We start from the raw sequence: 21,492 nt of genomic DNA, 5'->3' as shown, positions 1-21,492 counted from the left end.
GGAAAAAATAAAGGAGAGAATATTTTCAAAGAACTACTCCAAGAAATGTTTCTACCTAAAGATTAAAAAAAAAAAAAATTCCCTAGAAATGTAGGATTTGTTTTGGATTGCCTGCAAATAAATGCAAATGTACCCATACAAAGGCCAATCAATTTCAAAGAATATCGAAAACAAAGAAAAATACATAAACTTTCAAACAAAAGATCAAATATTTCAAAGTTACTGAACTCTTCAGTGACAACACGGTAAGCTAGACAACAGTGGAGAACACCTTTGGAAACCTGAGGGGAAAATACTTCAAACCTAGAATTTTATACTCAGCCAAACTATCAAATAAATTCCACAAGTGAAATAAAGGCATTTTGGACAGGTAAGATCCTTCGACCTATACCTTTTCTTCAGAAGTATAATGAGAAAGTAAATCATTGAAAGAAATATATGAGTTGTGAAAACAGAGATGGGAGATGGGGAGGAGAGAGAGAGAGGAAGAGAATTCATTCTAAGGATAATGATAAAGGAAGATCTTAAGACAGTGTCTCTTAAGACAGATCTTAAGGCAGATCTAAAATACAATCTGATGTAACCTGAACAGGTCAAAAAGCTCCAGGAAAGACTTGTGCAAAGAGAATACTGAGAGAATATTTAATGAATTATATGTATTATTAGAAGATTTATACAGTGCTGGGGGGTTGAGGTTGAATTAGCAATAAGTACATTTAAAAAACAAGTAAACACACAAATAAACAAAAGACGACTGTTAATAAAATGTGCTGGAAAATAATAACATATAGTGTCGTATCACTGAACCAGAGAAGAGCATTTTATAACTATTTATTATAAATTCTGAATATTTACGTAACCAAAATTTTGATAATAACTATATTTTCCAATGTGCACATGTGTGGTTGGGAGGGAGGGGGAAGAGAGTTACATGTATCTTCTGCAGAGGGAAGTCAAAAGATAATGCTCAAACCGAAAAATTAAGAAATAACAATATAAGTATGTTGCATAGAGGCAAATAACAAAAGATCCAGGAAGGAACAGGAGAATGAGTTGCCTGTGATGGCAGTTCTTCGTGACTGGCTTTGTACAACTATTTGACTCTTAAGCTAGGTCCATATATAATTCTGATCAAAATTAAAACTATATTTAAGAAATAAAGCTATATAAATTTACAAAATTTTATCATCGGATTTAACTTCTCCATCAAATATTTTTATGTGCATTCATGTGATCAGCTAACATCAATTTACTTTTTCTGTAGTATTAATATTAACTCGGGTCCTGAAATGTTCGATAATTTTTAAATACTTAGAAAGTCGAGTTCAACATAAATGCCAATGAATGTGAATGAGGAGCACTTTACCATCTGATCCTGGAGGCCCCTGCAGTCCTGGTGCTCCAGGCAACCCAGGTGGTCCCGGGTTCCCCAGTTTTCCTGGAGCAGAATCAGGTCTCCCAGGAATACCCGCTGCCCCAGGAAATCCTGGGTGACCAGGAATCCCTCGCGGTCCAGGGTGTCCCATTATGCCTCCAAAAGAAATCAAGAATGAAAACCAAATATAGTATCAATTTAAACTTTTCTGTAGATAAAATCAAATTGGTCTATTTTTCCTTAGGCTATGGAATTTTTTTAAAGGAAAAGAAAAGTAGTTAAAAAAATAATTGAATATCCCAGCTATCAAAACACCTCACCTCTGATGAAACAATCACACAAGTGGAAACTAACAGGTTTGAGGAATCAGATTTTCTTACCTTTCCCTATTCTTTAGGGTTATTGAGAAATAAATACATATTATTTAATTAAAATTCTTTTTTTTCAATCTTTCCACCTTGGTGAAAATATTATAAATAAGCACATTAGCACCCTTAGTAAATAAAAATATGAACTCGCATAATCACTTATGGAGGACATAAAAAAACCACAGCAACCTTGGTTGGTGGGAAAACACGGAGGTGCTGAATTCGAGCCTGGCCTCTCCCTCTCCTGCCACGGGTACTTAAGTAGGTTATTTAGCTTCTTTAATCCTTTATATATCTACCTCAGAGGCCTGTTACAAGGATTAAATAAAATAATCCACATGAGAAGCTTAGTGCAATAACTGGCAATATAGCACACGCTCCTTGGATGATTAGATGTTCAGTGTGTTCAAAGGTCAACACGAGTAACGCAGCAGCAGTTAAATCCTGTTTCCCCTTGATGTCCTATTCCCCTCGCTGGTGGCTTTGGCTTACAGACAGCTGAAAGCCCTTGTGTGAAAGTGACCACATCTCCTGTGTTTTCCTAAGCGTGCCTGTTCTAGAATCTCTTTGTGGAAGACTGTGGTTTTTGAAGATGACCACCACAGTTGACTTTATCCCTCACACTCTTGGAGAACTTTGACACTGCCCCATCAAGAAATGGAGCCTTCAGCTCCCTTTGAACGTGGCGGGTTTATGTGATGGCCTGGACTAATGGAGTATGGAGGGAGTGATGCTAAATGGTTTCCAAGGCTAGACTATCAAATGTGATTAGGCTTCTGCCTTGTGAGCTGAAATGCTTGGGACCGAGTCCTAACCCATGGTAAAAACAATCTCATTGCTCTGAAGCCACCATCCTGTAAGGAAGACTAAGTTAAGTGCAGAATCCACATAGATAGGCCCTGAGACTATATGAGAGATGTAGGCAGGATATAGACACATGGCCAGTCCTTGGGTTCTAGTTCCAGCCAGCACACGGCTGCAACTGCATGGAAATCCCTGATCTAGAATCACTCAGCTGAGCCCTTCCTGATTTCTTGAACCACAGACAGAGCGAAAGGTAATGAAGAAGAGCCCAGTTGAGACCTCCGTAGTAGACGCCTCACAGTGTCCCCGGCTTTACCTTTCCTTGCCCTATAGTTTAACAATAGATGGTCCCCTGGGGCTTGACCCAGAGCTTGGAAAGTCCCCTGCCACAGAAAATTGCCCTGAAGCTTATGATTAATGCGCTTATGCTTACTGATCACAAGCCTTCTGGTCTAGATCCCTTCCAGACTATTTGTCTTGTTCCTGGGTTGCTAACGCCACCAGAGGACCACGTTGGCAGAGGGATGGCTCCGTGAAGCGCGACAGACCTCCCTCCAAAGGAACCATCATCAGCTTCTGGAATAATGCCCAGATTTTCCCTTAAATAACCTAAGCTGGACTGAGAAAGACAGTCAGTTTTTGAAAGTGTTAACCTGCTGCCTTCTCAGATCACCAATGCTGTGACAATAAATGCTCATTCTAAATATCCCAACTCCTGTGTCAGTCTATTGGCTGAGTGGCACAGACTGTATGACCATCAGACTCAACTGCCCTCCAGTTGCAGTAATATAATAATTGTTATTATTTTAAGCCCTTAGGTTTAGACAATTTGTTCAGCAAAAGACAACTGAAACCCTGTGAGAAACCAGTAATACGGCATGCTAGTTAATAACGGCTTTTATTTTTGTGTGCATACGTGCTGGGACTCTGCTTATATTTTCACGCATTCTCTCTACTCTTCAAACAACCCTGCTAAATTTGTACCTTATAGATAAGTCGTGGAAAATTTTAGACAACTATAAGTAATAATAATAATAATAATAATAATAATAATAATAATTACTAACAAAGTAAGTCTTTACTATATGCCAGGATGTAATCTAAGAACCATATACTTATTACTTCTTTCAGCCTTAACAAAAATTCTATTTTGCAGATAAAAAATCTGAGGCACAGAGTGGTTTAACAAATGCCCAGGATCACACAGCATACAAGTAATAGAATCTGGAACACTCTTAATCCATAGTAAAAACGCATAATTATTTCACTATACTATACTAAGTGGCAAGGCTGTGATTCAATCACAGGTGTCTGATTCCAAAATCTTGCTTATCCCATGGTAAATACTGTAGGTGATTATAAAATAAAATACGTATAATAAAAGCTATACACCCTGGTGTACTTAAGACAAAATGAACATGTGCTCCCATGGACTCAGCTGCATGCCCTTCCTAGGACCTGACTCGGTATCTCTGCAATTGGTCATTGGATGAACCTGGATACTGTCTGATTCCAGGGAAAATGCTCAACTATCTTCTGGCAGGGATAATGAGTAACAGTGGGTGGCATATCATAGCCGTGACTGCCCATTTGTAGAACATGAAATCAATTAAATTGTGGCCAGCATTAAACTATTTTTTTTTTAAGAAAAGAATGGAATAGAAAATAGAATATGTCACATGCCATAAAGATATTTTGTGAAATTTGTTTTTCAGTTACATGCATATGTGAGTATATATATGTGTCTGTGTGATGTAATATAAATGCAATATGATATAAAATTATTTCTTACTATGGGTTATAGTGAAGATTTGAAAGTCACCGGGTTAATTCTTTTTTTTAAAAAAAAGGCTTTTAGAATTAAGAAGATTTCTGTTATATTTTGGGTTTGAATCTGCTAGACATGTGTCACTTTCTCCCACTGGGATTTGATTTCAATCTGCTGGAGGCAGTATTTTATTATAAATAAGTCCGAGAGGAGAAATCTAAGACTAGAGTCAAGTGCTTCCTGACCAACAGAGTACTCTATGTGATTTAGATAGTCCTGGGTCAGTTAAGCCAAGGCTATAATATCTAAAGATTAAATGAACTCAACAAAGCTCTACCTTTGCAGCCATCAGATCCTACAAAATGAAAGCTAGATTCGTGAAAGATTGAACAACAACTTTGTAGTTAACAACTGAATATCTCAGGAAACTTTCGAGTCAGTGAATGTAACAAGACTGGATAAAATTACATTTATTCCAGACTTTTCTCCTCAGATGTTTAATCAGTTCTCCAGGGATCACAGAATGCAAATATCCTCTAAATTTCTATTTCTAATCTTACTAGGAATATTAATCAGCACAACATTCGTAGGAGTTTAAAAAGTCCTTAGGTCAACATAATTATTTCCCAGGATCTTCATCAAATATTACCAAAACCTGTGTTTTTTTTTTTTTTCTTTTTTTGCGGGCGGGGGGAGAGCTGGGTTTTTTAACTGTTTGTGTGTGTGTGTGTGTGTGTGTGTGTTTAAGGTTGAATCAAAATTTTATGCTTTAAATCATAGCTTGTATTTCCACATTCAGGTAAGAGGTTTAAGTTGGGGTCTGGGCAGATCACTCAATTTTGATAAGTCGATGTCACCAGGGAATGTCACCAAGTCGATGTCCCAGAGGGTGGGAGAGACTTGAAAACACACTCTAACCCCAGCAGCAGCTTCTAAATCTTATCTGCATGTGATAATCTTGCGAAAAGCCTGTTATGCACACATATTCCTCACCACACCCCTGAGATCTTGATTGAATATTTCCGAGGTGCGGCCCGGGTACTTGGATTTCTTCCAAGTAAGTGATTAATTGATCTGCGTCCAGTGGTTCTTAACCCTGGCTGTACATCAGAAATATGAAGCACTTTGATAATAGCAGATGCCTGGGAGTCCAGCATTCTTGGTCTGGGGCAGGCACATCCCTCAGTATTTCAGAAATGCTCCTAATGTAATTTTAGTACCGCCTAGAGCTGACAACTGCTGGTGTGGACCAGGATGGAGCAGACCTGGCTTATAAAAGCCAGTGGATTCGTACCTGCACAGGCTTCCCCTGGTCTACCTGCGAGACCAGGAGGACCAGGGGTTCCGATGGCCCCCATTTCTCCATAGCGTCCAGGGAGGCCTGGATCTCCTGGAGGACCTGCCAAAAATAATGACACGTGAATATAATAAACATATATCTGCATTTTAAAACCCACACACAATTACTTTTTAAAGTACAACTAGGAGACTGTTTTGCAGTTTCTCACCGCATCTTAAATGTTATATCTTGGATGCGAGCCCCTTCGTCTGCCTCGACTCTGTAGACACACGAACTTTGGGTGCTGCTGTCTTTGTCATTGATGTAGGCCGCTCTTTTCTTACAGGCAGCATCTTGATAGGTCTTAGTCAAATGGTTTTACACATATTTCAACAACTAAAAAGCCAACTTTCTGAAAGGTGACATAGTAAAAACCCCAGTATGTAGTTGCCATACTAAAATGAAATTTGATGCCTTATGCTGATAGAGTTGAACCAAGCTGCATCTCTCTCCTGGTGCTTGTATGTATTCATGATGTATTCATGCTGAAGTTCATATATTTAACCTGCCTAGTGTGCCAACTATGGAAATGCTGGGCCAGGCTCCCCTGCCAGGGCCACTCAAATCCCAGCTGCAAATAATTAATGGAGGAACAAAGTGAAGCACAAACCTCTGAGTGGAAGAGGTGGAGTTGCCAAAAGTCCTGGTGGCCCCGGGTACCCGCGGTCTCCAGAATCCCCCTGAAATCATTCATTCATTCACTTCTCTTAGAGATATGAACATTTTTCTCATGTCATCTGGCATTAAATAAATATTAGAAGGACCAAGAGCGCATGCACATAAGAAATAGGTTATAGGCTGAATGGAGAAATGAATGGTTTATAAACTTCTAGGAAGAACAAAGGCTTCTGACCTCCTACCTATGAGCAGAAGTAAATAACCAACTGGCAAAGTTTTCCCAAAAGAAAAAAAAAAGTGTTTTTAACTCCAATAAAATGATTCTCTATTCATAAATTAGATATCTCTGAAGCCATGAAGGTTTGTAGATATACAATGAGTATTAACGTCTAACTTGGCACTCGAGAACAAATATTTTATTCACCTACAAGATCTGAATCTATATTTTGTTTCACCAGCAAATACTGTCCCCCTTAATTGTGTCTACCTTAATGCCACCAAGGCTTGTCCTGAGCAAGGGCTGAATGTCAGGTCACAGAGGTTACAAAGGAAAGAAAAACATTTTATGGTGGTGAGAGCAGAAGGCATCCCATGGCCCGTGGCCCATGGCTCCTGTTTTTAATCGTAATACTATATGATCCCTATGAAGCTTTTTAAACTTTCATTATTATTCACCTTCAAAAGGGTCATTGCTCAAAAGTGAAATGTAATTATCACCACATGCAATAAAAATAATATGTACGAAATTAACTGTCTCTCAAAAGTTACATTTTTTGAATCATCTTCTGAAATACTTTAGAAAATAAATTAAATAGCATGAAAGACGGAGAATTTTATCAGACAGTAGTCAAATACGCTCACTTTTTTACCTTTGGGCCAAGAAATCCAAAAGGCCCGGGATCTCCAAACACTCCTGGCTCCCCCTACAAATAACCAGAAACATGCCTTTTATAAAAAAATGTGATTGGGTATCAAATGATCTCATTCTCGTTTAATTTGAACGACACATCAACCCACGCTCACTGAGATTCTGTGCAAAATCTTAACACCGCTTTTGGGCTGCAACAGCATTGTGCTTTAGTTTGTGCACCCGCAGCTAAATTATATAATTCATAAAACGGATGAGTCTCTAATTACTGTGTGCGTATTTGCGTGCACTGGCACAACTTCTGAATGACGCCGAACTGCATTTACACATGACAATGCATTTATCATCTCCACGATGGTGTACATTTACCTTTAATCCTGGAAAACCTGGAGATCCGTGGGAGCCAGGGTCACCCTATTCAATTCACAAAAATCAACACAAACAGAATTAAATTCAAATGTAGTTCGAGGATCATGTTTTACCTTCCAAGACTGCTCCATGGATATTTAATCTTATCTGCAAAGATAGCTGAATAAAAGGAAATAAATATAAAATAGAGTCCATTTCTTTATAACATTTACTATTTTAATTGATCTTTAGTCTTATCTTTAAAAAAAAATCACGTCCTTGCCAGCGCTTTAAATTAAGAACATGGTTTTATTGTTGTTCTTCCTTTTTAGTTTAACTTAGCGCTTATACTGGGCTGAATATTTTTAGAATCATTGCAATATAATTTGTCTGGAGATTAACAGTTGCTCTATGCTTTATCGGCAATCGAAATTACGATGGAAACCAATGCTGTCCCATTAAGTCTTAAACCTAAAGCCAATGCCCGTGTGTGTTGGGGTCTGGCTTCCACAGTGATTCTATGAATGGGGATCCCATTAGTGACATGGATGGTGATGTTTGAGGCCTGATTCAGTGTTTTTCTTTTAGATCGGTTCCTTCTTTTATCAAATAGGTTTAAATGAACAATTCCAAGCTACTATCGCACTAACACTGAGCCAGGTAGGAAATGCCACAATCCTGTTACTTCCTGCCAATTCTTCCATCTTCCACTTGCCTGTTTTATCTAAATGATGTCAATGGAAGGGGTGTTCTGGGACATTTAGCTATTAGACAATTCTTGGTGTCAAAATATATTATTCCTAGTTGAGGTAATCCCACTTTTCAGCTCTCCGAAATACTGATCTGGTTTTATAAAAATGGGAGAGAGAAATGCCTCCGAACTCACGGACGGCGTGAATAATCCTTACCCGAGGGCCTGGGAACCCAGGAATGCCTTTCTCTCCTTTTGCCCCAAATCCAGGTTCTCCCTGAAAAAGATGGCAACCTTTAGAATGGTTTAAAGAACAATACTGCAACAAAAGAGAATGCAAAAGGAAAGGAGAAATAAAAATTACGGCCAGCAGGTTAAGGAAATCAACTACTTTAGAATAGACACCCTACAGGATTATGATAAAATAGTGAAAAATTCTAGTAACATTTAACATTTAAAGCAATGATAAAGACTGTGCAAAATTAAAAAAAGAAGAAGAAGAAGATAGTACATCATACAAATATAAAAAGGTACTTTAATAAACTACCTTGGGTCCTGGTAGTCCTGGTGGTCCAATCACTCCAGGCATCCCCTTTACACCCTAAAAATCACAATGAGTATAATCTGGCTTATGATTATTATTTAGCATACTGATTTCAATCTCTTTCAGAAATTACCTTGTTCAACAACCATTCTACTAATTTTTTAAGAGGTTACTCTTCAGCTTCGCTAATTAGCAGCTGAGATCCAAGCTCACTTACAAACTTGACATTACTCGGGCCAGTTCTCTGTGAGATGTGTAGCATCATGGGGCACAGTGGGGGCCGGCATTGGAGCCAGGGCAGCAGACACAAGATGTGAATGTGGCCTTTCAGAGGAGTGTCTCATTTTGAGCAAATTAGAGAAATTTAATCCAGTAATTGAAAATCGACAACAGAATCCGTCTGTGGCATCGGTAACATCAATACTGCAGGCTGATAGAGGACTCGATCTTTGCCAGTCGTTGATCACGTGCCCAGTTCTACGCAATGGTTACCTTATCAATTATCAAAACATCAAGCCCCTATGTAACATATAAAGGACCATTTGTAACATATAAAGGACAACTGGACTTCCAGTGGTCTTTTCAGCCCACACACCGAAGGCAAGATTAATGGAACACTATATGCTGAAAGACATGTCACAATTTAGTAGCCCAAGCTAAGTCTGCAACGCAGCAGCTGGGTGACATAGAGGATACCGGTAACCCTTCCAAACCTCATTTTTCAACTCTGCGCAGTGGGGTTAATAACGGTGTCACCTGTTAAGGTTGCTTTGGGGTTAATGCAGTGATGCGTGGGGGTGCTCAGTATTTCAGTGGCAGTGCACCTGCTCAGGTGGTGCTGGCCATTACTACTTTACCGAAGTAACATATGGATTGGGAATTACCTTTTCTCCTTTATAGAGACAAAAATCAGGTGGCTGTACCAGGAGGGTGGGTCCAGGAGAACCTTGCTGGCCAACTTCGCCCTTTAAAAAAATAAAAATCAAGATAATAGGAATTTCATATTAATTTTATTTTGAAATAAAATTTGAAATAAAGATTTTCCCCTATTTATTGTGATATAATGCTTACGATCCTGTGTGATTGGGTTTAAAGTTAAAATCATGGCAAATAAATGATATAATTTTAAATATTTATTGTTTTGCATAAGCAATATATGCTTATGGTTAAAAATAAATTTTAAAAATAAAAGTGATCCATAATCCTATTAAGCTCTTCCATTGTGATTAGATTTAAGTTATTTCTAATTTATTTGCAATAATATTTTTAAACTCTCTATAAAATAATTAGCCAAAAGTTTTCATTTATGTCATTATAGATGTTATTCTTTTGGAGAGAAAGATTTTCTTGAATTGGGCTTGCCACAATATAACCATATATTCTTACTGTTAATTAGATGATGATTATTTTGTACTTTTCTGAGTCATTCTCTTACTCTGCAGTTAGAATTATCTTCCCTCTTGTGTCACAGTTAAGAGCAACTGATAGAGCAGGTCACCTGTGTCTACAAACGAGGCCCTTACTGACTGTGTCATTTGGGGCAATTTCCTTAAAATCTATCCTATCCCTAGTTTCCTCGATTCTTTTAAATCCCATTTTACTTCTCTGTGAAATGGGGATTATAATACTGCCTACCTGAAAGTATTATTTTGTGGAATAGATAATGTACATAAAATGCTTACTCTTTACTACATTGAGTGGGACAAAGAAAATTCTCAAATAAATAATTATTAAAACTGCTAATGTTTTTGATAAGTGGGTTTTGGGGAAGAAGAATACTGTTTTAAGTTTAAATGAAAGAAATACAACCAATAATTTTATTCCTACCTAAACTTGAGAAACTACAGAAGAAGCAGGAAGTTAGGGACATTTTTTCTTTGATGTACCCTGGCACCTAACACAGTGTTGGCGTAGTAGCTGCTTTATAGCTTTCTGTTGTGTGAATAGACAATTCAACAAATGCATAAACAATATACAAATAAATGGGTAACATGTATTGGTAAAGATAACCATATTTATTCTCATAGCTGGAATAAGCCTAAACAAAACCTAAAAAGGCTGACAAGCAAGGAGCTTCTTCAAAATGTTAGTCATGTTACTATTTTTCCATATTGCAAAAGTACCATTTATTCGTATTGGTCAAATGTACAAAAAAGTTATGCAGAATAAAATGTAAATGATCCATAATCACATCACCTAGGAAAAATCAGTAATAACCAGTTAGGGCATTGTTTCTGAAACTAGGGTGGGCCGAACGTGTTCTTGAGTATCCGAGAGTTCTGCATTGAAATTTCAAAATTATGTTTTTATTCATCCAACAATCCAAAATAATTAAAATAAGCCTATTTTGGATCATTCGAATGGCCACCTCAGAGCCAAATATTTCCACTTTGTTCTATGGCCCGAGTTCGCAACCGCCCCTGATTGTGTTGATGCTGAAGTCGCTAAGCGGGCAATGCCTGCCTCACTCCACAAAGTGGGGAGTTCTCAAGCAGGTGTGCGTGGGCTTCTGGCGCTTTGACAAACATATTCCCAGGGGTCCATGACTTCCTGAGTTTGGGAAACATTGTGTCAGTCTATTTTCTTTCAATCATTTCTCTAAGTTAGTTGTTCTTCAAGGTCAATTGGACACACTCTCCCCCAGGGACATCTGGCAAGGTCTTGTTGCATCTTAGGTTTGTCACAACTGGCGGAGAGGGGGACGTTACTAGCATGTAGTGGGTAGAGGTCAGGGATGTTGCTAAACAGAGCATCACACAGGACAGCTCTGCACAATCGTGAAGTATCAGTGGTGTCAAGGGAGAAATAGCCTGCTCCAAGTGTATATGTTAATGTATTTGGTTGTAATTTTTACCAAATTGAGCTTATACTTTTGTAACCTGTGCTTTCTGCTCAGCATGATCGTGTAGGCATTTCCTCACATCATGACGTCTTCCAGTATATTTTTGGCAACTTGGTCCTTCTGTTAAATGGCTGTGCCATAACTTACCCAACCACACTGGGACTCCTTGAGAGAAGGGTAGGGTCTGTTCTGCTAAACCCCCACAGCCAGCACCGATCCTAGTGTGGTACAGAGTAGATGCCATATGTTTTGAACTATTTGCTCACAGTTGCTGAAAGAGCCAGTCACCACCTGTTAGCCATTCAGATTGGTTCTAGATAAGCCGCCATCTTGAAACACCTTTCTAAAGCTTGCCCTTGCTAAATTTCATGCTTCGGCCGAAAGGACCGAGAGAGGGAGATTGTGTGTTGCTACATGCTTTTTGTTCCACTTATTTATGTTTTTATTTACATGCAGAGTTGGAGATTTTGATGAAATTGTGAAATTAAACCAAAGAAATCAGTAATTAAACAAATTTGCTACCCCAGATATATCATCAGAAAAATGATCAGATATTCTATCTCTTCTTGTTAGGGTGAAGTATGCCATATAAATTAACTTGAATTTAGTGTTAAATTTTTGTCAGAACTGTCATCTTAGCATTAAGGGTAATGGTGCCATAATAATTCAGCAAAGAAAAATTCTCAGCCATACATTTGGGCAGCAACTAGATAACAAATGCAGTTAAGTGATCATCAGAACACATACTCCGCGAGCCGGCAGCACATACATTTAAACATCTGCTCCTCCGTGCAAAAGCGAATTCTTACCGGGTCTCCCATTTGCCCCTTTACTCCCACGCCAGGATTACCCTGGAAACAGAAAAAATAAATAAATCTAATTACTTTTGAATACTAAACAAGTAATTACAAGCAAGACTTCTGGTTAAGAAATTTGTTCAAGTTTATTTATTAAATACTTTGGGAAGTCTCATGAGAGGAAAGAAATCATTCTGACAAGTAACAGTGGTCACTTATCTCATTGTACCTGAGCTCAATTTGTGCATTTTACTCACGGCTGCCTACCTTCAAACCCGGACTCCCACGATGGCCGGGAAGTCCCTAAACCAACAGTAGAAACAAATCACACGTCAGTCATAGAAATCACGTGTCTTCGTTGTTTGTCCCAGATTCCTCTTAGGAAACTCTTGATTTTAAAACACCCCTGATGGACTTCTGAGCATGGCAGTCTGCTTGTTATTCAGGGAGATCCATGCTCCAGATGAACTCTCACTGATAATGGCAGGTGTGCCCCGATTCGTCGGCTGATAATCTCCCAAAGAGCCCACCTGTGCCTGGCCTGAGAGGGTGATTTTGCCTTTTTTATTGTATTTAAATGTCAGGTCTGGTTTGTAGAGGGTCAGAATGAGCAGAGCTATACTTACTGCTAACCCCGGCTCTCCTGGATGCCCCACCAGGCCTATAGGTCCTCTCGAACCCCTAGGTCCCTAAGCACGAGAAAAATCAGTGCATTCGTTACAAAACAAAGAAAGAAACAAACAAAAAACATAGTCACCATTCACAGCGAGAACTGTATGTAATCCCAGGTGGATAAACCTCCAAAGAAGTCACAGTCCTGGGCACATCTGCCTATTAAAGCAGCTCTGGCATGGCCATAGGGCACAAAGTCACATGGCAACAGCACTCTGGCAAGTGTGACAAAGTCCTACATTAGGATTAAATTAAGACCCAGCGATCAATCTACTTACTTGTTTACAAATAAATCATGTGATACAAAAGTAGAGAAAAGAGAAAATTTGTTACTAGCTACTCCTAAATCCCACCAATGTTTTAACTTCAATATACATCAGGATGCTTTAAAAATATTAATATTAACATTAATGTTAAAATATAAATATATTTATACTCTAATACATTTTTTAAACGTGCCCTATCAGATCAACATGAATAAGAATATGGTCCCCGATTCAAGATCGAGATGATTCAGTCATAAACAAATTTCTAATTTCTAAATTTGTAATTTTTGCAACATGAATTTACACAGAGATTCACAAGGACTGGTTACAGCTGGGCATTCCTGAAAGTGTGGAGAGAGGCTCTCTGTTCTCCTGCTGGCCCCACCTAGGTCAAATGACTTGTGAGTGTGCAATGTCCTCTCCTGGAGGACCAAATGGTATTTACCATAACAGTGCCATCGAGGTATCTTATGATTACGTAGACCTGAGCTTCAGAAGTACTAAGGAAACCGACCTGGTAAGTAATCCTGTCTACAGCCGAAGTTACCAAGCGAAAAGGTAGGTTAACATTGGGAGGCAAATGGCTTTCAATTTTAATCTTGCGAACATTGATTAATTAAAAAGACTAATCGAATCACTGAATTACAGATTTCAGAGATGAGGACGGGGCAAAATATTAAATATAACACACGATGATCGATTCAGTAGGCAGAATGGTCTAGAGCAAAATCATTTCCACTTGATGTATATTACTTACACAGTTTCTAAGCAGACTTAACTTCCTAAATATTAAGTGACCGCACACACCTGAGCAATACCAAATGATCACTAAAAGATAGAAGGGCAAGGTCATCAAAAGCTTGCCCAGACTCAAGGATGGCTTCATGGGCAAGACCTGCGCAGTCGCATAAGGTTTCATGCTTGATTTAACATTCTGCTGTCACCGTCTTGACATTCATAATTTTGGAACAAGGGACCTACATACACTGTGATTTCTTTGGAAGTTTTTTGCACCAGGTGGACCTGCAAATTTTGCAGCCGGTCCTGATGGGATACAAACCAGTGGGGACCAGGGGCTATTTGGGAGCAAACAGAAGCACATGCCTGTTCAGGAGACTTACTGGTAAGCCAGGAGGTCCTGGGTCCCCTCTGTCACCCTGCAGTAATAACGAACGACACACTGGTTTAGAAGAGCAACCTCATTTCCTAAAACACACGACATAAAAGTAGGAACACACGGGAATTATTTGAGCTGTCTAATGTACAGTCTGTTCAATTTTTCAGTGTCGAAAAGACAACCATGGAAGGTTCTGTGGAGGCGATTTCCAGCCTCCATCTTTGGTGCAAATTCTGCTTCTACTCAGCTGAAACCAGAGAAAGAGGCTGCAGTCGTGAGCAGGTGAAATCAAGACACGATTTCACCTTTCAGTTTAAAATGTTCTAAATTCTCAATTCGATAGTCCTGTTTCATCACAGCTAAACTGCCTCTGGTCCAGTGGCCACACCCTGCCTCTGTTTGTAGACATCTTGCTCCTTTTATGACCCTGGGGTAGATGTGAAGGGAATTTGTGTGGAAATTCTCTCCCATCTGCTTTTGTGCCAATCTATTGCTTTGTGACTCTGCCTCAAGACAACCTATTTTAAAGTATCAAAGGTTGTATGTTCTCTTGAATACAAGCTTTTTTAAAAAAATGTAAAATATAACATATTGTAAAACATATATCAAAGTTTGTATTTTAACGATTTTTAAGTGTATAGTTCCGTGGCACTAACTATATGCACACTATTGTGCAACCATCACCTCCAGAACCTTCCCATCCCCCACAAATGTGAACTCTGTACCCATTAAATACTAACTACCCATCCTCCTCCCCCAGCCCCTGACAACCACCATTCCAGAAGATTGCTGTCTCTATGAATCTGAGTACTCCAGGGACCACATATAAATGGAATCATACATTATTTGTCCTTTCATGACTAGCTTATTTCACTTAGCATAATAACTTCGGGGTTCATTCATGTTGTCAGAATTCCCTTCCTTTTTAAGACTGAATAACATTCCATCGTATGTATAAAACACTTCCTGTTTATCCACTCATCCATCAGTGGACAGTTAGGTTCCTTCCACCTTTTGGCTTTTGCGAATAATGCTGCCATGAACATAGGTGTACAAATATCTGTTTGAGTCCCTGCCTTCATTTCTTTTGGATATATACCCCAAAGTGGAATTGCTGGATTATAGGCTAATTCTACATTTAATTTTTTGAGGAATCACCATTCCATCTTCCATAGCAGCTGAACCATATACATTCCCACCAGCAGTGCCCAAGCATTCCAATTTCTCCACATAATTGTCAACATTTATTTTCTGGTTTTTTTTTTTTCAATAATAACCAATTGAATGTGTGTGAAGTGGATGTAGGCTCTCAAGACTGTTGTTTCTCTAAGGTTATTAATCTTGTTTCTCTTAAGATGAGAAATTCTCTATATCCATTTCCTCTTTTATTCACCCATCCTCTCCTGCACAATTACAAAAAAAAAAAACAACTCATCATAACTAGTATGTACAGTAGATTATAATTTATAATATGCTGTAATATAAATTAGAAAAGATCATGAATGCCAAGAGGAAGGCAGGGTACGTATCATTTTAATTTTCTTTCAAAAATAACAAACATGAGGTTCAGAGAGCGTAAGGAGGTCACTGAAAGTCACAGTAGTAGGAAGGGTCAGTTCACTCCTTACAATACAGCATGCAGGTCCCTAGAATGACCTTGCTTTGATGCTGAGTTTATTAATGTCATTTAAGTCATAAACAAAAGCATAGTTTTTGCTGTTTCACAAGTATGAATGGGCACAGAGGCCACAAATAAAAAGTGTGAGCTCACTAAAGGCATCACCACTCAGGTGTGTCCACTCCAGGTAGCATGGAACTCAGGGTCCAGTAGAAGAATCTAGAACTACTTTTATCTCATTGTTGTAGAATATTCTTCCTTAAAACGAATGACCACATCTTGAAAATGTCTACTGTCTCTCCTCTTGACTTTACATAGCTAGTGATCTACTTTTGCTCATCCATGGCTACTGGCTACTCATATTAGAGAGATGAGGTCATCATCCAAGAGTTTATTTCTGAATATTTGTATATCATTCTCTGCTAAAAACACAAGAGCATTTAATTTGCCAAGGACAGTGGGATAGGTTTCCATAATTTTCAAGTTCAATAATAGTGATTTCTATTATACTGGAATGCAAGTATTACTATTAAATTTTGACTACAAATAAATCAGTACTTCTCAACCGGGGGTGATTTTTCTTCCTGGGGGACATTTGGTAATGTTTGGAGATACTGTGTATGTGTTGGGGTGGGGGTGGGGGTGGGGGTGGTACTGGCATCTAATGGGCAGAGGCCAGATATACTATTTAATGTCCTACAATGCACAGGTCAGCCCTCGCCCAAATAATTATCTGGCTCCAAATGTCAACAGTACCAAGGTTGAGAAACCGCAAAATAAATCTATCTGTTACAACTCTGCAAGAATAGTTGGGAGGTAATGGAATTTTAGAGCCAGAGTAACTAAAGCCACGTGCCTTCACACAGGAAGTATAGTGCCATCCCAGAGGGCGAGGGTAAAGATGAAAAACAAAAACAAAAACAAACAAAAACAAAAAACACTGTGCTCAGGGATGTTTCAAAAAATCTCAGTCTACATGTTTCCTGCGTGGCTTTACCTATGTGGCAAAAAAATTTTTTAAACCCACCGTGATCATGATGCTCACCTGGACACCTTTAACAGCACGGAAGATGAACACTGAATTTCCTTTTTCTCCATTTTCTCCAGGAAGGCCCTGAAAATAAAATATTCCGTTAAGAAAAGAAAAAAGCATATTGCTATTTCAATATTTTCTTTTCTATGTAAAGTATTAACCATTAATAAATTACTATTTATAGTCATGTTTCACTAGAGGAGATTTCTTTATTCCTTTCATTATTATTATCATCCTAAGGTTCTCTTACATAGTCACTCAATATTCAGTTAAAATCTATTAAGAAATATCCAAAGGCAGAGTATCTACTAATATATTTATGTTTATATACATAGAAACATATTACAAATATGTAATAGATATTTATGTAGGTTATATATAACATATACTAATATGTTACTAGTATCAATTATTTAGCAGGAAAATTGCATTATCCTTCAAAACATAATGCATGTTTTATTCATAAAACGTGTATTATTCTTAGAAGTAAATAATTTTGCAGTTGTCAGTTAATAATATGCTCTAGAAATAGTTTATCCATGTCAAGATTTGTATTTAAAAGAGAACCTATGCATCTTTAGAAGATTAACTTAAAAATTAGTATGTTTCTTTTGGAAGATTTTTGTATATAGCTGCAACTTTACTTAGGGTACTTTTTTAAGTGAGTGAAATACCTCAACGTATTATTTTCTCCCAAAGTTCTCCTACTTAATATCTTAATATCCTACTTGATGTATTAATATATCTTAACTGGGTTACCACAGAAAAATTTTAACCATTTCCATATATCAAGTTCCTACAAAGGACATGCAAAAGAATACCTGACTTTGCTTCCAATGGGAGATACTAACAGTTTAATGACAAATTACATCAGCGGTTTCCTTGAGAAATCAGATTCACCTACACAGGAAGGCCTTGCTTTGCACAGTTTCAATGTGCATGGATTTCAGTTCCACAGTTAAGTAAAATAGCACCAGCCCTCTTACCCAAAGGTTCAACTTCAGTTACCACTGTACTAACTGAGTAATTGCACAAAATAAAAATGTCACTGTTAGCTCACGGGTCCTCCAATCACTCATCAGTGACAGATGCAACTCATGACCACTAGCTGATTACATCGTTGTTTACAAAGGCCGTCTGTGACTGGTCACTACATATCTCCCAGTGCACACACACACACACGCGCGCACACACACACACACACACACAGAGACTGCAAAGTGTGTTGTTGTGTTGTCCCTTTATTTCAGAGTGATCAATCCAAATGACATTTCATAAGAAGAAATCATTGAAAGAGGAAATTGACCAACAAAGATCAAAATGAAGTGAGGACATGAAAAATAACACTTGAAGTGAAAATCGAGCACAATGTAAAGGGAGCTATAGAAGAAATAACAGATTCGTGGAAATGTCGACACCTCTGTCATGCGAGCCAGAGGGACTTAGTGAAGACTAACTTACCCACCTTAGGAAAGAGAGTGGTCGTGACAAAAAGGACAAAGATGTGTCAGAGGGAGTGACACAGGCAAAAGAATTTCGTGTTCAGGGAGTTCTTAGAAATATTTCAGAGTACGGGAAGCTCATCTGAACTTAGAAAAAGTACGACAATTCACCAAAGCACAGAAAACACATTCACTTCATCTTATAAGTTACATGAGGAGAAGAAGGCAAGCCTTGCTTACACGACTCTTGATAAGTTTTTACAAGGAAAATGAAACACTCTAATTCTCGATGTGTATAATGTGTTAAATTACAACGTACCAAATAAATACTCGTTTATAAAAAGAATCCCCTACGTATTCATAGCTAACAATAAGAGAGTTTTCAACATTTAATAAAATATTTTAAAGGACACGGGACAACAGTGATTTCTCCCATCGTTTTTTAAGCTTGCTTGGTGAGGTTCCAGCTTGAGTGGTCCTTCTGAAGGTCCCCCACTACTATGCAAAGGGGGGTCTGCCTACACATGAGTCAAAGGAAAGAAAGCTGCCTCGCAGAGACCATGATGACGAACTTCAGTACCGTGGTCAGCACTGCACGCTGTGGTAAATCTACAGCGGGGGACCCTTGCCCTCTTAAACATTCATAGACAGTCAGTAGAATGAGATTTGACCCCATTGGGAGATCTTAAGAAATGTGCACTGACCAGGCTGCACTTGGCCCTTCCCATGGCTGAGTTTTGAAAACAAACGGTGATTGAGGAGCTCACTAACAAAAGCTGGTTGTTTTTCCTAGTTGATGCCACGAGAAACATGTGAGTATGAACATCCTTTTTTAGTTCTATGTTCAGATCAGCTCCACTAGGATCTGGAGCCAAAGGAAAACTCAGAAGAAATCAGGATGACTCTGGCGGTGATGACAAGAAAATCTTTTAGAAGGAATCTTGGGAAATGATATTCAATTAGGGAAGTAGAAAGACTTTTCTGAAAAATAGTCACAGCAAATCAGTTTTGAAAAGCCAAATCATCTCCAATCTTTATTTAAGTGTGAAAAAGAAAAAGAGAAAGGGAATATAAGACGTAGAGGAAAGGGTATTTCTTGCTTTTAAATAAAAGTCGAAATTTTGGGGGAAAAAACACCCCTAAGAGCAGTAAAGTCTTCTCAAGTGCTGGATATTGCCAACTGTTTCTGGGCATCCATTCCAAACCCTTCTATTTATCTTATTGCATTATGGGGATTAGAAAGTTAAAAAACTACATTTCCCAGACCTCTTTGCAGCTGGATGTGAATTAGGCTCCACCTGGGAGAGGTACTTATGAGATTTGGAGGGCAGAAGTGAAGAAGGCATCCTCTTTCTGGTGCTGTGGGTGCTGCCAAGCAGAAAGGCAGAAAACTGAGCGTTTGCTGGTGTCTCGACATGGGGGTGAGAGGCTGAGCTTGTGTTGAGGGGGCAGATTCTGGACTTCTGGATTGCAGCTAAGTGTGAACCTTAGAAATCAGTAGTCCCATGGTGGCCCCGAGTCCCACTCCTCCGGCCGTTAAAATAAGCGCTCCATTCTCTGTATTAAATTCCTTTCAAGTAGGGGGGTTTACATGTTTGCAGTGAACCCTGAATGGGGTTTACATGTCTGCAGTGAACCCTGAATGATAAACAACATAAGTTCTACTAACTGGCCTCCTTGCTCCCTTCCCCCACTATCCATTCTCAATACAGCAGCCCAGAGCATCTTAGTGGAACCTCAATCAAGTCATATAACTTCCTTCCTTAATACCATCCAAAGCTTTCCCATTGCGCGGAAAAGAAAATCCAGCCCCCTTCCACAGTCCATGAGATCCCAAAGCGATCTAGGCCCCACCCGCCTCTCGGTCTCCATCCTCCAGGCCGCTCGTTTGTTCGGCACATTCCCAGCACACTTGTATTAACCCTGTTTCTTGAATACATTGAGCCTGTTCCCACGATAGGGTGTTTTCTTTTAAGATTCCCATTCAGGTGAGCTCTGGGCATCTTACTGGGGGGCCACCCAGGCCAGGGGCTCCTCTTTCTCCTGGAAACCCCGGATCACCTCTCGAGCCATTGTAGCCATTCACGCCAGGCTTGCCTCTGGGTCCAGGGGGCCCTGGGTGCCCCTGTGGGAAACAAAATTAGAGGTGAAGCATTTTTGCAAGAATATTATCACACAAAGGTTATGCGACATGGGTACTCAAATTCTGGCAATTGTTGTTTGACTTTGTGAAACTTCCTTCCCTACCCACAAGTGTTATGTAGCATAGTAAAAATAAATTTTAATAGGCCTCAATTTAAATTCATTTAGTTTGGAGGATTTAGAGAGATTTGGGAGGAAGCCTTCCTTGAAATCATTAGAAAAGACTGTAATGAACTATAAAGCCCCCCAAATATCTCTTCTTCTGTCATGAAAAAATTAGGACTCAACGGCAAATAAAAACTTGCATTATGAGTATACGTATATTTCCAGAATATTGTACTTGACAAGTCTACATAGTTTGTATTTCAGAATGTTTTTCTCTGATTTATGTGAAAACATTGCTATTCCAATAAAATGTTTTGGTCTCTCTCGGGATCATTCCACGAAATCGAAATGCAAGCACCCCTTCATGCACTGAAATGAGAACATGAAGAGAGTCTGCCATATGCAAATTTTTTTGAACATGTGATTTTAAGGGTTTCGATGAGGGTTTCTCCCTTCTCTAAAAAATAGAGAAAATTTAGGGGTACTTACAGGTATGCCATCCAAACCTGGAAATCCAGGAACACCAGTTGGACCCTAAAATTCCAGAAAATAAACCAAGTTATAAAACTTACTAAATTATTAGATTAACAAGTTGATTTACTAGAAAGCATAAATAATTAATAACTCATTAAAAAATACTCAGTAGTCATTGTCACCTATTTTTACATTACTGAGCTTAAATGCTAACTTTTAAGAATCGATCTTTTATACTTTTTTCTGTCCTAAGGAAGCCAA

At 38.7% G+C, this 21,492-nt stretch overlaps 1 protein-coding gene across 1 annotated transcript in view; it reads right to left on the bottom strand.

Annotated features, from left to right (window-relative positions):
• Positions 1–21,492, bottom strand: part of COL4A4 (collagen type IV alpha 4 chain) — a 99,473-nt gene that overhangs the window by 57,315 nt on the left and 20,666 nt on the right. Inside the window, exons 5-19 of the mRNA XM_023532938.1 lie at positions 21,247–21,291; positions 20,519–20,635; positions 17,081–17,149; positions 14,422–14,457; positions 12,989–13,051; positions 12,630–12,665; positions 12,375–12,416; positions 9,608–9,688; positions 8,727–8,780; positions 8,397–8,456; positions 7,510–7,554; positions 7,142–7,195; positions 6,265–6,334; positions 5,610–5,714; positions 1,367–1,531 (exon numbers count right to left, since the gene is read on the bottom strand). Of these exons, the coding sequence (XP_023388706.1) occupies positions 1,367–1,531; positions 5,610–5,714; positions 6,265–6,334; positions 7,142–7,195; positions 7,510–7,554; positions 8,397–8,456; positions 8,727–8,780; positions 9,608–9,688; positions 12,375–12,416; positions 12,630–12,665; positions 12,989–13,051; positions 14,422–14,457; positions 17,081–17,149; positions 20,519–20,635; positions 21,247–21,291 (1,042 nt within the window). The remainder of the gene's footprint in view (positions 1–1,366; positions 1,532–5,609; positions 5,715–6,264; positions 6,335–7,141; positions 7,196–7,509; positions 7,555–8,396; positions 8,457–8,726; positions 8,781–9,607; positions 9,689–12,374; positions 12,417–12,629; positions 12,666–12,988; positions 13,052–14,421; positions 14,458–17,080; positions 17,150–20,518; positions 20,636–21,246; positions 21,292–21,492) is intronic.

Source organism: Pteropus vampyrus, unplaced genomic scaffold (assembly GCF_000151845.1).
Source record: "Pteropus vampyrus isolate Shadow unplaced genomic scaffold, Pvam_2.0 Scaffold93, whole genome shotgun sequence".
NCBI lineage: Eukaryota > Metazoa > Chordata > Mammalia > Chiroptera > Pteropodidae > Pteropus > Pteropus vampyrus.
The sequence above is the reverse complement of the archived record's forward strand: the minus strand, read 5'-3'. Positions and strand labels throughout refer to the sequence as shown.